Source organism: Capra hircus, chromosome 13 (assembly GCF_001704415.2).
Source record: "Capra hircus breed San Clemente chromosome 13, ASM170441v1, whole genome shotgun sequence".
NCBI lineage: Eukaryota > Metazoa > Chordata > Mammalia > Artiodactyla > Bovidae > Capra > Capra hircus.
This window is the reverse complement of record NC_030820.1, coordinates 64,672,077-64,686,093: the sequence shown is the minus strand read 5'-3', so window position 1 is coordinate 64,686,093 and position 14,017 is coordinate 64,672,077. Positions and strand designations below refer to the sequence as shown.

The 14,017-nt window shown below is 45.0% G+C and overlaps 1 protein-coding gene across 2 annotated transcripts in view; it reads right to left on the bottom strand.

Moving 5' to 3' along the window:
* CNBD2 (cyclic nucleotide binding domain containing 2) overlaps nt 1-7,565 on the bottom strand; it is a 50,054-nt gene extending 42,489 nt beyond the window's left edge. For both annotated transcript variants that reach the window (XM_013968971.2, XM_013968972.2), the window contains exons 1-3: nt 7,515-7,565; nt 3,846-3,983; nt 843-896 (exon numbers count right to left, since the gene is read on the bottom strand). In XM_013968971.2, the coding sequence (XP_013824425.1) occupies nt 843-896; nt 3,846-3,983; nt 7,515-7,565 (243 nt within the window). The remainder of the gene's footprint in view (nt 1-842; nt 897-3,845; nt 3,984-7,514) is intronic.

The following is a 14,017-nucleotide window of genomic DNA, read 5'->3' as shown; positions in this document are numbered from 1 at the left end:
AGAAGATGGTGACAGACAGGGAAGCGTGCTACAGGCCACGGGGTCACAAAGTCAGACACAACTGAGCGACGGAACAACTGAACAACAAGCACAAAGTCACATGGAGGCATCCCCTCCTCAGGTGGCCACCCAAGCCCAGGCCAAGGACAGGGGTGCCCAGCACCTCTCGGCAAGTCTGGGGAGTTCACGCACAGGCCAGGGCTTCTCCCGCCTCACTGGTTATTTCTCCTCTGTTTGCAACTCTCATATCCTCTGCTTCGCCTTCCACTCTTTCCCACTGGTCCAAGCGCAGGAGACCTCCCCTGCTGGTTCGGCTCAGCTATAAAGCAACACTGAGGACTTTCCTGGTGGTCCAGTGGTTAAGAATCCGCCTGCCAATGAAGACAACATGGGTTCGACCCCTGGTCGAAGAGAAGATCCCAGATGCCAGGGAGCAACTAAGCCTGCGCACCGCAACTGCAAGTGCCCAGAACCTGTGCTCTGCAAGAGAAGCCACCGCAATGAGAAGCCCATGCATTGCCGCCAGAGAACACTCCATGTACAGCCAAAAATCAAATTAAAAAATAATAACAATAATAAAGCAAAACTTTAAAAATAATGAATATTAAATAAAGCAACAATGGGTTCAGGGTGGGGGTGGGCTCACAGTCTTGGGATGCCAGAACTGAAAGCAACTATTTCATAGGTGAGGAAGCTAAGTGGCTAGCTCTGGATGGCAGACTGGATTGGTAGCAGAACCTGATCTGAACCCAGGGATCCTGATACCCAGCCCACAGCTTCTCTGAGACTATGAGGTAGGAAAAAAAAATTCCCAGCAGAACATCAGAGCTTTCTATACATACCGACTCTGCAACGAAGTCCATAGTATCAAATGTGATTCGGCCTTGTTTCCTCTTCTGGAAAAAACAAAAACAAAAAAAGGAGAGGAAGGAGAATCAGCCAGACTGCTTCAAGAATTTTGCACTGAGACCCTTCTGCATAACTAGACCACCATGCAAGGCAGGCAGCCTTGAGAAACGTCCACCTCTGCTCAAAAGCCCAACTCTGCACAAGACTTGGGCCCAGAACTGACAATATGTTATTATGGAGGCAGAGAGAGAGAGCAGGGGTGGGGAGAGGGAAAGGAGGACAGAGAGGGAGGAAGGGAACCCAAAAGAGGAAACAGAAGCAAAAGAGAAAGGGAGGGAAGTACAGTAAGTCCCCTACATTCCGAGAGCACCTTTGTAAGTCCAGTTTGTTCTAAGTCCAACAAACAGCCTGGAAACCCAACTAACGCCATCGGCTGTATAGTACTGTACTGTAATAGGTATGTAATACTTTCCACACAAATAATGCCTAAAAAACAAACAAAAAAATACAGAAAACATTTTTAATCTGACAGCACAGTGTCTTGGCTGGCATACAGGGGCTGGCATCGAGTGAACAGGCAAGAAGAGTTACCTACTGGAGGAGGAAGAAGAGGTGGGAGATGGTAGAGCTGAAGGGTGTCAGCAGAAGGAGACAGGGCCAGCTGCAGTTTCACTCACATCTGACATTGATGGGATGCACGTATGCATCTTTGAAAGTTCGCAAATTGAAGGTTTGTTTGTAGGGAACCTACTGTATGGAAGGGGAGAGAAAGAATAGAAAGAGGGATAAAAAAAGGAAGGAACAAATGAAGCCTGTCTTCACTAAGTGCCTATAGCAAGCCAGGCATGGCTTATCTTATTCCATTTCATCATCAGGACATAGCAGGTAGTATTGAGCAGCCCCGCTGGGGACTTGAAGTGGGTGAAGGAAGTTGCCCAAGAATCACACAGTGAAACGGTCCTGGCCTAAAGGATGGCCAGGAAGAAGGGGTGTAGGAGGTCTTAGGGAAGAACTAATCCAACCCTATTTCCTAACAGATGCAGGGAGGATGTGGAAAGAGTAGAGAAAGGGGCAGAGAAAGAGGGAAAATGCTATGATGGGGGAGAAGAAGGGGAAACAGGGACAAAAAAGGCCCTGACCACCATCCTGTGCTACACTAGGGAACGTGAAAGTTGCTCAGTCAAGTCCGACTCTTTGTGACCCCATGGATTATAGTCCATGGGATTCTCCAGGCCAGAATACTCAGGTGGGTAGCCTTTCCCTTCTCCAGGGGATCTTCCCAACCCAGAGATGGAACCCAGGTCTCCCGCATCGCAAGCAGATTCTTTACCAGCTGAGCCACACTAGGACCCTCATTCATTTCTCTGAGCACACCTCACTCCTCCCCCAGAGCCCACTTGGATCCCTGTCTTCTCCCTCCATTTATAGTTTGTGCATCCATCTGGTGCTTCTCAGGGAGGCTGATGAAAGAAAGATGTAGTATTCAGAGAGGTCTGGACTCATATATTTCACTGAAAATTAATCTATAGCTCTCTGCCTGACGCTCCTTCCCAGCCCGCCAGGTTCCCTGCCTGGAAGCTGTATGACCAGCCATAGGCTGGCCCATCCGGACAGGGCAACATTGTTAAATTCAGTCTCGCACTCCCTTGATGACAAGCCTGTCATCTGGTCTTCAGCTTCCAGCTGCCCAGGCATCACCCCAAGTCTTCTGGTAACCCAGAGACTCCTGGTCTCCAGGGCCCTTCCCTTCACCACCATGTGACAGCCTGTACCAGAATGTCCTTCCTGAGGTTACGATTCTCCTACTCTATCCCTTCTCATCTCAGGGCAGAATCTGGCTGCAGACTTGTTGGCAGCATAGCATCGCATCTTCAAAACATGAATTTGAATAAATTTTGATGGGGCAAATCCTTCTCCTCCAGCTGCCCCCAGGTGCTTACTTCCTGCTACCTCTTCAACTCAGCCACAGACACAGTTACATTACCTGCTGTCCCCTTAGAACCCAATCTAAGACACTTCCCTGTCCCCCATCACCACCCCTCTGTGACCCTCTCCTTGGCTGCTAGCCTTCAGAAACTGTGCTGGGAAATACTTCAGAGGGAATCACCAGATGTAGCGGGGGAGATGGGGCTGGGTCTAGTCACTTTTGGCAAACAGGACTCTGGGTAGGGTTTGTCCAGGAACTGGATGAAGAAACTTTGGAGCCCTGGATAGTAATGAACACACCTTTGGGGACCCAGAACAACTGAACAGAAAGGTGATCTTTTTTGAGCCAAAAAGGGCCTCAGGATCCACTGCTGGGATAAAATATCTGAAATTGAGACCTTCTAGAAAATCTAGAAAGCACGGTCACTAGGATGGCCCTGCAAATGTCTCCTTGTCCAGGCAGAGGGACAGGACAGAAGGAAAGAAGGCAGACGAGATGAAGTTGGAAGGGATGTGGGAAACCCTGGCTTCGTTGTGGCTCCCAGGTTTCCTCTAGTCGTTTGATCTCCCTTGGAAGGGAGATGGCTCCTTCCCCACTCCTGATGCTTCTCTCCATGTGGAGGGAGTTGTGCTAGGAGAACATGACTAGCCCTGCTCCTTTCACATTGAGAGGGAGTAACTTAAAACTCTCTGGTGAATCTGGAAGAAGAAATAGACCACGATCACCCGCACCTCCCTCCCTTCAAGCCCACATTCCGCTGTGCCCATCTCTGCTATGAAAGGAGGGCAGGAAAGCCTGCTGCTGCAGTGGAGGCCTGCCTTGGTCCAGCACTGACCCTGACTGGGGTCGTCGGTAACAGTCTCATTCTGGGGTTTAGCGTTAGGTAACCATCGGGCTTGATGACACCCAATGTAAGTTTCCTCATCAATACAAGTGGCAGCTGGTTCTCCCAGCTGATTCATCCTTTGTCTTCTCTCTCAGTTGATTCAGAACTAGGGCTGGGAAGTGAGGTGCTATTTGTTGGACCCCTTTAAACCCTCTTATAAACCTGCTAAGCTCAGCAGCTTACATCCCAGAAAGAGAAGATAGGGTGCTTTCTGTGAGCAGTCTCAATGATCTGATATTCCCGAAATCCCCTGAGGCCTTGACGGAACATTTTACACACACGGTTCATCATGATGATGTCCATGGAGAGCTGGTACAGACGCTGTGGAAACAAAACAAACACAATCCCTGGAAACCAGCTGATTTCAACAGCCAACAGCAAGCTGGATAGTGCTGAGCAAGGTGAAATGCAACAGGATTAAATGCAGTGCTGCTGCTATACCCATAGCTACATCTTCAGGAAGTTTTCAAGTCTGCTGAAATCCTGTTGGTAGCTTGAAATTGACCAGTATGGGAGTATTTATGCCCTAGAAACTGGCAACTATTATCAATGGGGCATCTCCCTCTCCAGGAGCCAGGTGTTGAAATATTCACCAGCCCGGCTTTAATTGGACTTCTGAGAGGGTAACAGGCAGGAAGGCCAGGGGTCTCCAAATGGAGGAAATAGCCTGCAAGTGTCAGACATTTTTATCTCTCTTAAGCGGCAGGAGGAAACAAACTAGCGATATTTTTTCCTTCTCTATACAAATTTAAAAGGAGGTTTCTCTTAAAATTCTGTGTTGCCCTAAAGACACCTGGTTTCACTTGAAGTTAACCATTGCCTTTTTCTTATGGAAATATTTAGCTTAAGCTATGCCAATGTACTATGCATTTACCCCAAACTCTGTCTCTGACTTGATAAACCAGTATGTTTTACTCCGATATTGTTCCTCTAATCTATGTAAATGAAACTATTTGTATGGTGCTCTGCCCTTCTTCAAGATTCAAGTTAATCCTTTTATGGCCCAAGATAAACCATTTGGTGCTGAGATTATCCCAAAATACATCTTATGGGTGAGGGGCCTGGTGCCATTCTAAGTTTTGAGACATACCTTTCTTTCATTAACAGACTGCTGGTGACTATATAACATCCAGCTGAAGACTAGCAGGGGGGTACTCTTTCTGCCCCCTTCTGATGCCTATGTCAGAAGCTCTCTCTATCTCCTTTATACTTTAATAAAACTTTATTACACAAAAGCTCGGAGCGATCAAGCCTCGTCTCTGGCCCCGGATTGAATTCTTCTCCTCCAGGGGCCAAGAATCCCGGCGTCGTGATTCAACAACAACCTTTCACTCCCCTGGTGGCTCAGATGGTAAATTGTCTGTCTACAATGCAAGAGACCTGGGTTCGATCCCTGGGTGGGGAAGATTCCCTGGAGAAGGAAATGGCAACCCACTCCAGTACTCTTGCCTTGAAAATCCCATGGACGGAGGAGCGTGGCGCAGGCTACAGTCCATGGGGTCGCAAAGAGTCGGGCACGACTGAGCGACTTCACTTTCTTTCTTTCACTTTCACTGTGGTCCAATAATGTGCACAAGTAACGACAGGCAGTGAGGGGTGATGGGGAAAGCCTGCTGAACTCAGATGCATCTGAAGGGGACGCGACGTTGTGGGCTCTGGAGAGAGAGGGGCCCTGAGGCAAGGAATGTGGGTGGTCTCTAAAAGACAAGAAGTCAAAGAAATGAACTCCTTCTCCCATCCTCGAGAACCGACACAGACCTGCTAACATCTGGATTTTAATACGTGCCAGACTTCTAGCCTCCCTCAGATAATAAGTGTGTGCTGTGGGTACTTCCCTGGTGATTCAGTGGTTAAGACTCCATGCTTCCACTGCAGGGGCCACGGGTTCGATCCCTGGTCGGGGAACTAAGATCCCACATGCTGCGCAGTGCGGCCAAAAAGTGTTGGTCGCTTAGTCGTGTCTGACTCTTTGTGACCCCACGGACTGTATCCTGCCGGGCTCCTCTGTCCACGGGATTCTCCAGCTGAGAATACTGGAGTGGGTTGCCATTCCCTTCAGCCAAAAAATTAAAAATGAATGTGTGTTGTTCTCAGTCACTAAACTGTGGTACAGCCCTCAAAAAGAAAACTCATGTAGCACCTAATCCAAGAGAGGCCATCCTGTCTTTTCTCTGGAAGTTGGAATTGGAGCTGAGAACAAATCTCTCCATCTCAGTGTGAACTGAGGATTAAGGGAGTCTTCTCCCTGCCAAGTAAGCATGGGTAACAGGGAAGCAAGTTCAACACCAAAGAGACAAACCTAGATTATAACACAATCTCCACATCAACTCACCCAGTTTCCTCAAAAAGTCAATCTTGGGAGGAAAAAAATAAAGTATGAGGGATATCCTAGATTAATAACACTCCAAACAAGGACAAAACATGAACCTTGACTGGCCCCTGGTTCATAACAAGCAGCTGTGACAGCTACGTTAGGGACAGATAAGAAAACTACATTCGATAAAAGTCGCAGGACTGGACATGGCATTAGTGTGTGTCTATGTCACTGCGGGTAAAACACAGAATTCTGAGTGGAAAAAAGGTGAAATGAGTTGCCATGTATGAAACCACTTTGAAAAATGAGCTGCACACGGCAGCTGCTTATGGATGCACACGTTTGTAATAAAATTGTAACATACAGACAGGAAAGAGACACATCGGCTTCTGGAAAGTGATTGCCAGTGAGAAACGGAGTGCGACAGTGAGGCACTTTGTCTGTAACTATAATACTTTTCAAAAATATTTATTTTTCTGTTCTGGGTCTTGGTTGCAGCATGCAAGCTCTTAGTTGCACCATGTGGGATCCAGTTCCCTGACCAGGGATTGAATCTAGACCCCTTGCATTGGGAGAGTGGATTCTTAACCACTGACCACAAGGGAAGTCCCAGGAACTAAACAATTTTTAAAAAAATCACATATCTAAAGGAAATATGGGGGAACGCTTTATCAATACAATTTAATATTTATTGGGAATTCCCTGGTGATCCAGAGGTCAGGACTCTGCACTTTCACTGTGGGCACATGTTTGATCCCTGGTCTGGGAACTAAGATCCCACAAGCTGCATAGTGTGGCCAAAAAAATAATAATGAAAATTTTAAATAAAATTAATATTGATTGAATACAATTGGCCATTGTCAGGCACTATTCTAAGCCTGTTACATGTATTGACTTACTGAACCCTCAACAATAAATCAGTGCAGTAGGTTACTAATGTTATCAGTACCCTTTACAGAAGAGAAAAGAGGCACAGCAAGTCAAGTAACCTGCCAAATACTATTATTAGTCACATGACTAATAGGTGATAAGGATTGGGGGGATTGCTTTGTTTTTAAACAGTTTTTTTTAAGTTGCATCTATTTATTTATTCATTCGGCCGCCCAGCATGGCATGTGGAAACCTAGTTCCCCAACCAAGGATAAGATTCCACGGCCCCTGCATTGGAAGTTCAGAAGTCCCAGTGATAGAGATTTGAACCCAGGAAGTCTGGCTCGAGTCTATAAGTTTAATCTATTACCCTACCCTGACACTGGGCATTATTGTCTCTGAATCTCCTATTAGTACAAAGGGCGAGTTCAGAGAGGTTCTCAGGGGCTCCAAGTGCAGCCAATGCCAAGGGCAGAGCAGGCTGCAGGGCAGGGGTGAGAATTCAGTCTTTCTGAAGCCTAATCTGAAACTCTCTCCTTTGCGACTCCAACAAGTACAGGGTGGCCTTGTTTATCCAAAGCCACCTCCTATACCTGCATCTCTCTTTTTCAAAATACCTATCTGTTCAATCTTCCACTCTTCCTCCCAGGGCCCTTGCCACTCCTCACCAATTTCTTCCTCAGGATCTGCCAGGGATGGGACACCATGTATCTATTCATGGTTCCTGAACTGGCAAACGGCACAGCAATCCTTTTGCCTTTCAAGGGTAGGACCACAAATCTCTCCCAAGAATCCAGTTATACTAGAAATCAAAGTTTCCCTCAGCGGCAAGGTAAGAGCTCCTCTCCATTCCTCATACCCGACCACAGTGGCTGGAAGCCTTGTTCTAACGAATCTATTCTCAGAACCTCCTTATGTCACATTCGAAGATTCTGGAAGGAAGACAGGGTAACGGGAAGTAATCGGAATCTGGGAATCTAACATTTAGTGAGCACTCAGACCCATTATTTCAATTAATCCCCACAACTATTCCAAGGTGACGGGTTTTGTACCCACTCCCTATGTGAGGCTGAGGCTCCAAGTAGCTAAATGACTGCAGAGTCACGGCCAGCTCAGAGAAAGTAGGAGGCTTCCGGGATGGGGGTAGGGGCATCCAAAATCTCAGCTTGGGGACCACTTTGAGGATTAGAAATTGGAGACAACCCTGGAGGGTAAGTACGTGGCACTATCTCATAGCAATAATTTATTAAATTTAATAATTTAATCTTATTAAACTGGCAAATCAGGAACACTCAGCAAATTGGAAGTCCTCAACTAAATGGAGTGCACCAAGTGTTAAAAGGAACTAGAGGGGGACTTTCTTGGTGGTCCAGAGGTTAAGACTCTGCACTCCTAATGCAAGGGGCCTGAGTTCAATCCCTGGCCGGGGAACCTAGATCCCACCTGCCCCAACTAAAGATTCTGCACGCTGCAACTAAGACCCAGCTCAGCCAAATAAATAACTTTTTTTTTTTTTAACGAAAGGAACTTGGTGACTGGAACTCAGTGACTCTGAGGTCCTTCCAAAAGTACAGTATTTAAGTTCTAAAATACTTTTTTCTACTAGATCAAACATGACATTGTTACTGGTTAGTTGTTAAGTCATCTCCCACTCTTTGGGACCCCATGGACTGCAGCACGCCAGGCTTCCCTACCCTTCACTATCTCCTGGAGTTTCCTCAAACTATGTCCACTGAATACGTGATGCTACCCAGCCATTTCATCCTCTGCTGCCTTCTTCTCTTTTGCCCTCAATCTTTTCAAGCATCAGGATCTCTTCCAATGTGTCAGCCCTTAGTATCAGATGGCCAAAGTATTAGAGTTTCAGCCTCAGAGTCAATCCTTCCAATGAATATTCAGGACTGATTTCCTTTAGGACTGACTGGTTTGATCTCCTTGTAGTCCAAGGGACTCTCAAGAGTCCCCTCCCTTTTCACCCTCCCTCCCCCACCTCCCAGCCCATCCCACCCCTCCAAGTTGTCACAGAGCACCAGGTTTGAGCTCCCTGCATCATACAGCAAATTCCCACTGGCTCTGTATTTTACACATGCTAATGTATATGTTTCAATGTTACTCTCTCAACTTGTCCCATCCTCTTCTTCCCTGTGTCCACCAGATGTTTCTTAAACTGTTCCAGAGCATAAAAAGAAGGAAGACTATCAAATTCTATTTATTAATAATAGGTAAGGAGAAACTGACACTGAGGCCTGACAAAGGTAGCATAAAAAGAGAAAGCTAGAGATTTATCTCATTTATAAATATTGTTTTAAAAATCTTAAATAAATTGAGCAAATAGAATTGAACAGCACATTCTAAAATAACATATTATTTCAGGAATGCAAGGATGGTCAATAGAGAGTCCATAAATAAAATTTATGTTAGCATGACTAAGGAGAAAAATCATCTGATCTTCTTCATATTTTAAAAACCATTTCTGACAGAGGCTGAGTGCCAAAGAATTGACTGTGGCAGTTCTTCTGACTGTGGTGCTGGAGAAGACTCTTGAGAGTCCCTTGGACAGCAAAGAGATCAAACGGGTCAATCCTAAAAGAAACGAACCTTTCATTGGAAGAACTGATGCTGAAGCTGAAGCCCCAGTACTTTGGCCACCTGGTGCAAAGAGCCAACTCATTGGAAAAGACCCTGATGCTGGGAAAGATTGAAGGCAGGAGGAGAAGAGAATGACAGAGGATTGAGTTGGTTAGATGGCATCACCTATTTAATGGACGTTGAGTTTGACCAAACTCCAGGAGATGGTGAAGGACAAAGAAGCCTGGCACGCTGCAGTCCACGGGGTCACAAAGAATCAGACACAACTGAGCAACTAGACAATATTAATAAACACGTCACTCAGTATCTAGCGCTCCAACGTGCTGGGGACCTAAGCAAGACTGCACAGAACATGCTTCTCAAGGAGGAAGAAATTTCCTTCTGCCTTTCTAGGTTCTTCTGGCTGGTCTAAAAATTAAACTGATATGAGACAGACTAACAAGAGATAATTACACAAAAGTTTAATAACATGTATACTTAGAAGAAACCCAGGGAAACTGAGTAATTTGCCAAAATGGCCAAAATCCTCACTTTAAATGTCAGCTTCTTTAGTTTAAAACAAAAGAGGATGTTAGGGGGGCTTCCCTGCTGGTCTAAGGGCTAAGACGCCACGCTCCCAATGCAGGGGACCAGAGTTTGATCCCTGGTCAGGAAACTAGATCCCACATGCCACAGGTAAGTGTCTGCATGCCACAACTAAGACCCACTGCAGACAAATAAATTAATAATAATAACAATTAATTTTTAAAAAGAAGATGCTGGGGGCTGTGATTTGGGACTTGAAGGAAAAGAAAGACAATTTCATATGGAGATAGAAAAAAACAAATATTTGATAAACATGTTTGCCAGCCTTGCACACACAATGGTGTAACCAGGGAGGGTTAATTTTTACTTTAACTCTTGTTTTTGCCCATTTTGTTATAATCACACATAATGGCCTGCCTCAGAGAACCCTGCCCCCTCTGCATGACCCTTACACTAAAGTGCCTTTGTTCAGGTTCACAGGGAGATCTGACCCTGCCCACCTGTGAATGACTGTAAGGAAAAGAAGCCTGCCTGAGGCTTGCCAGGCTAGGAGATACATATTCGCAAGAATTAAATGGTCTTTTACTTTGTTTCCTCACCGAGGCCCATCTCTGATCCATAAAAGAACCTGACATCCAGGCCCCCCAAAAGGTGGTTATTTTGAGGCGTGAATCTGTCATCTTCTCCGTCAGCCAGCTTTCCGAATAAAGTCATATTCCTTGCCTCAACACCTTGTCCCTGGGATTCACTGGCCTCTTGTGCGGTGAGCAAAGTGAGTTTGCACTGGGTAACAACGGAACATGCAAAAGACTCTGATTGCTAAAGTCCTTTGACTTTCCTCCACCACACTCACTTCATATTCTTTGCAGGTATCTCTGGTATTAGCTCTATTCCAGGTCCTTTATCTAAATTCTCTAGGCAGCTAAGGGGGTGGGGGTGGGAGTGGAGGTAAAAAGAAAGGTTCCTGAGGTTTCTGTTTCTTAAAAATATTCAGATTAATCTTAATGCCAAAGAGACACATTTTGGGGTGGCAAACTTTGCTTCCCTACACCTCAGAGCTGTCATTTTGGTTGAGGGCTGCTCCTAAAGGCATTCAGTTCAGTTCCGCCACTCAGTCGTGTCCGACTCTTTGTGACTCCATGGACTGCAGCATGCCAGGCTTCCCTGTCTATCACCAACTCCCGGAGTTTACTTAAACTCATGTCCATCAAGTCGGTGATGCCATCCAACCATCTCATCCTATGTTGTCCCCTTCTCCTCCCACCTTCAATCTTTCCCAGCATCACGGTCTTTGAATGAGTCAGTTCTTTGCATCAGGTGGCCAAAGTATTGGAGTTTCAACTTCAGCATCAGTCCTTCCAATGAATATTCAGGACTGACTTCCTTTAGGATCAACTGGTTGGATCTCCGAACAGTCCAAGGGATTCTCAAGAGTCTTATACAACACCACAGTTCAAAAGCATCAATTCTTTGGTGCTCAGCTTTCTTCATAGTCCAACTCTCACATCCATACATGACCACTGGAAAAACCATAACCTTGACTAGACGGACCTTTGTTGGCAAAGTACTGTCTCTGCTTTTTAGTATGCTGTCTAGGTTGGTCATAGCTTTCTTCCAAGGAGCAAGCATCTTTCAATTTCATGGCTGCAGTCACCATTTGCAGTGATTTTGGAGCCCAAGAACATAAAGTTTCTCACTGTTTCCATTGTTTCCCCATCTATTTCCCATGAAGTGATGGGACCAGATGCCATGATCTTAGTTTTCTGAATGCTGAGTTCTGAATTCATTCACCAGCATTGGGGGCCGAGCAATCTAGTGGCAGAAAAAGCCCTCTGGCAAAGGTGTTCAGAGTGGGAACTCATCTCGTTAATGAAGAAAAGGCAAGGACCAAGAAGACACAGAGAATTCAAGTCAATAGAGGAGGCCTGGGACTGAGGTCTCAGGGAGAGAGAGCTGGCAGAGTTTAGAGTGCTCTAGAGGTCCTGCATCTTGAAGGCAGAACCAACACCACCTTCTCTTGAACACTGGGGCCGTGATGAAAGGGCTGGCTCTGAGAGCTTTCCTGATACCACTGGCACCAAGGAAAAGCAAGGCATGTGAGCTGACCAGGGAAACACACAGACACAGACATGCCAGTTTTGCAACCCTGCAGCTGTCAAGCTCCATCTGCCAGCATGAGGAAAACACTAAACCATTAATGACTTTAAAAGACTTCCTGCCAGCCTGTTATTCTACTCTAGTCCCTTCTCCATGCGCAACTCCAACAAACATCTTGACCAGGAAGAACTCACTTCTTTTAAAGGGGAGTTACAGTAAAAAGATAAAATAAATAAACAAACAGCATCAGACCTATATAAATATATTACAGAAAAACTGGAAATGGAGGCAGGGAACAAAAAAAAACAAAATGTTAAATGAAAGGCACTCACCAGAAAAAAAATAACATGAAACAGATGATAATCATGAACAACAAAGGACTCAAAGGGCTTAATGAATTTTAAAGCAAGAGATCAAAGCAAAGACACAATAGTTCAAAGAAGAGATGATGAGCAACTGGAGGAGATGGCATTGGCAGAGCTTAGGAAATGAAGTACTTTTTAAAAAAAAACACCTTACAAGTGAAGGTCATTTCAGAAACATCAAAAAGGAAACGAGCCTTGCTGAATACAGAGGATAAGACTGCAAAAAGCAAGGGAAGGAGCTGGAAATGAGTAATTAAAAGGGAACCAAGGAATAATATACCGAAAAAGTACAGACATACAGAGGGTGAGAAAGTAGGAGGGCTGAGTACATGGGTTTCTTCAACTTTTATAGCTGTAAATCTTGTTACCCTTTATACCCAATAAACCAAGAAACAGATGTCTAAGCATATTTAAAGACATTAATATGGGGCTTCCCCGTTGGTTCAGTGGTAAGGAATCCGCCTGCCAATGCAGGAGACACGGGTTCAATCCCCTGTCTGGGAAGATCCCACATGCTGCGGAGCAACTAAGCACACACGCCACAACTACTGAGCCAGCACTCTAGTCTGGGAACCACAACTACCGAAGCCCCCATGCCCTTAGAGCCCGCGCTCGGCAAAAGAGAAGCCACCGCAGAGAGAAGCCCGCACACCAAACTACAGTCGCCCCTGCTCACCGCAACTGGAGAAAAGCCTGAGCAGCAGTGAAGACCCAGCACAGCCAAAGTAAGCTCAAAAGAGAAATAAGTAAAATCATATATGTGTATAAGACATTAATATAAGTAATCTATTCAAATGAATGAATCAGTATTTTAAGTACTAAAATCAGTGAAGTTTAATAAGGAATACAGAGCTACTGGCAGTGAAAACAGTTTCATTAAAATTGAGAACTAGGAGGGTTGCAATTGAATACAGATCGGTGACAGGAGAAAGAAGCAAAAAGATAATGAAGTATGTAGGCTTCTGAATTTACACTGGTTCATCAAGAATGAGAATCCCTAAAAACAAGAGTTAATTACAAACATAATTACATAGCTAGGGTCTAAATCAGTTAATCTTCTCCAGTTCAGCAAAACATCAAAAGATAAAATAGATTTGCATCCCAAGATCAAACATAGATGATAAAAAAAAGGTTAGCAAAAAGAAGTTAACAGTCGGTAGGAGACCAGAGCAAGCCTCTTGGAATTCATAATAAAAACCTAAATATACACAGACACACAGAACAACCTAGGAGCTTTTTATTCAAACCACATTAGCTGAACCTGTTTTCTCTTCACCACGAGCACAGCTGGGCTCCTGGAATAATGTATGTAGTATGTGGTGTAATGTAAGTGAAACAGAATTACTAAATCTAAATTTTGTTGAAAATCTGAATTTCTTGTCCACTGATAACTTATCTTTTATATATATATAAAAATGTATTTGTTTTATTTTTGACATGTACACACTACTTTTGTTTACTATTTATTTTTTTGGCTGTGCTAGTCTTCACTGCTGACACAGGCTTTCTCTATTTGCAGAGAGTGGGGGCTACTCTCTCATTGTGGGGATTTTTCCTGTTGCAGAGCAGAGGCTCTAGGTGCACGGGCTTCAGTA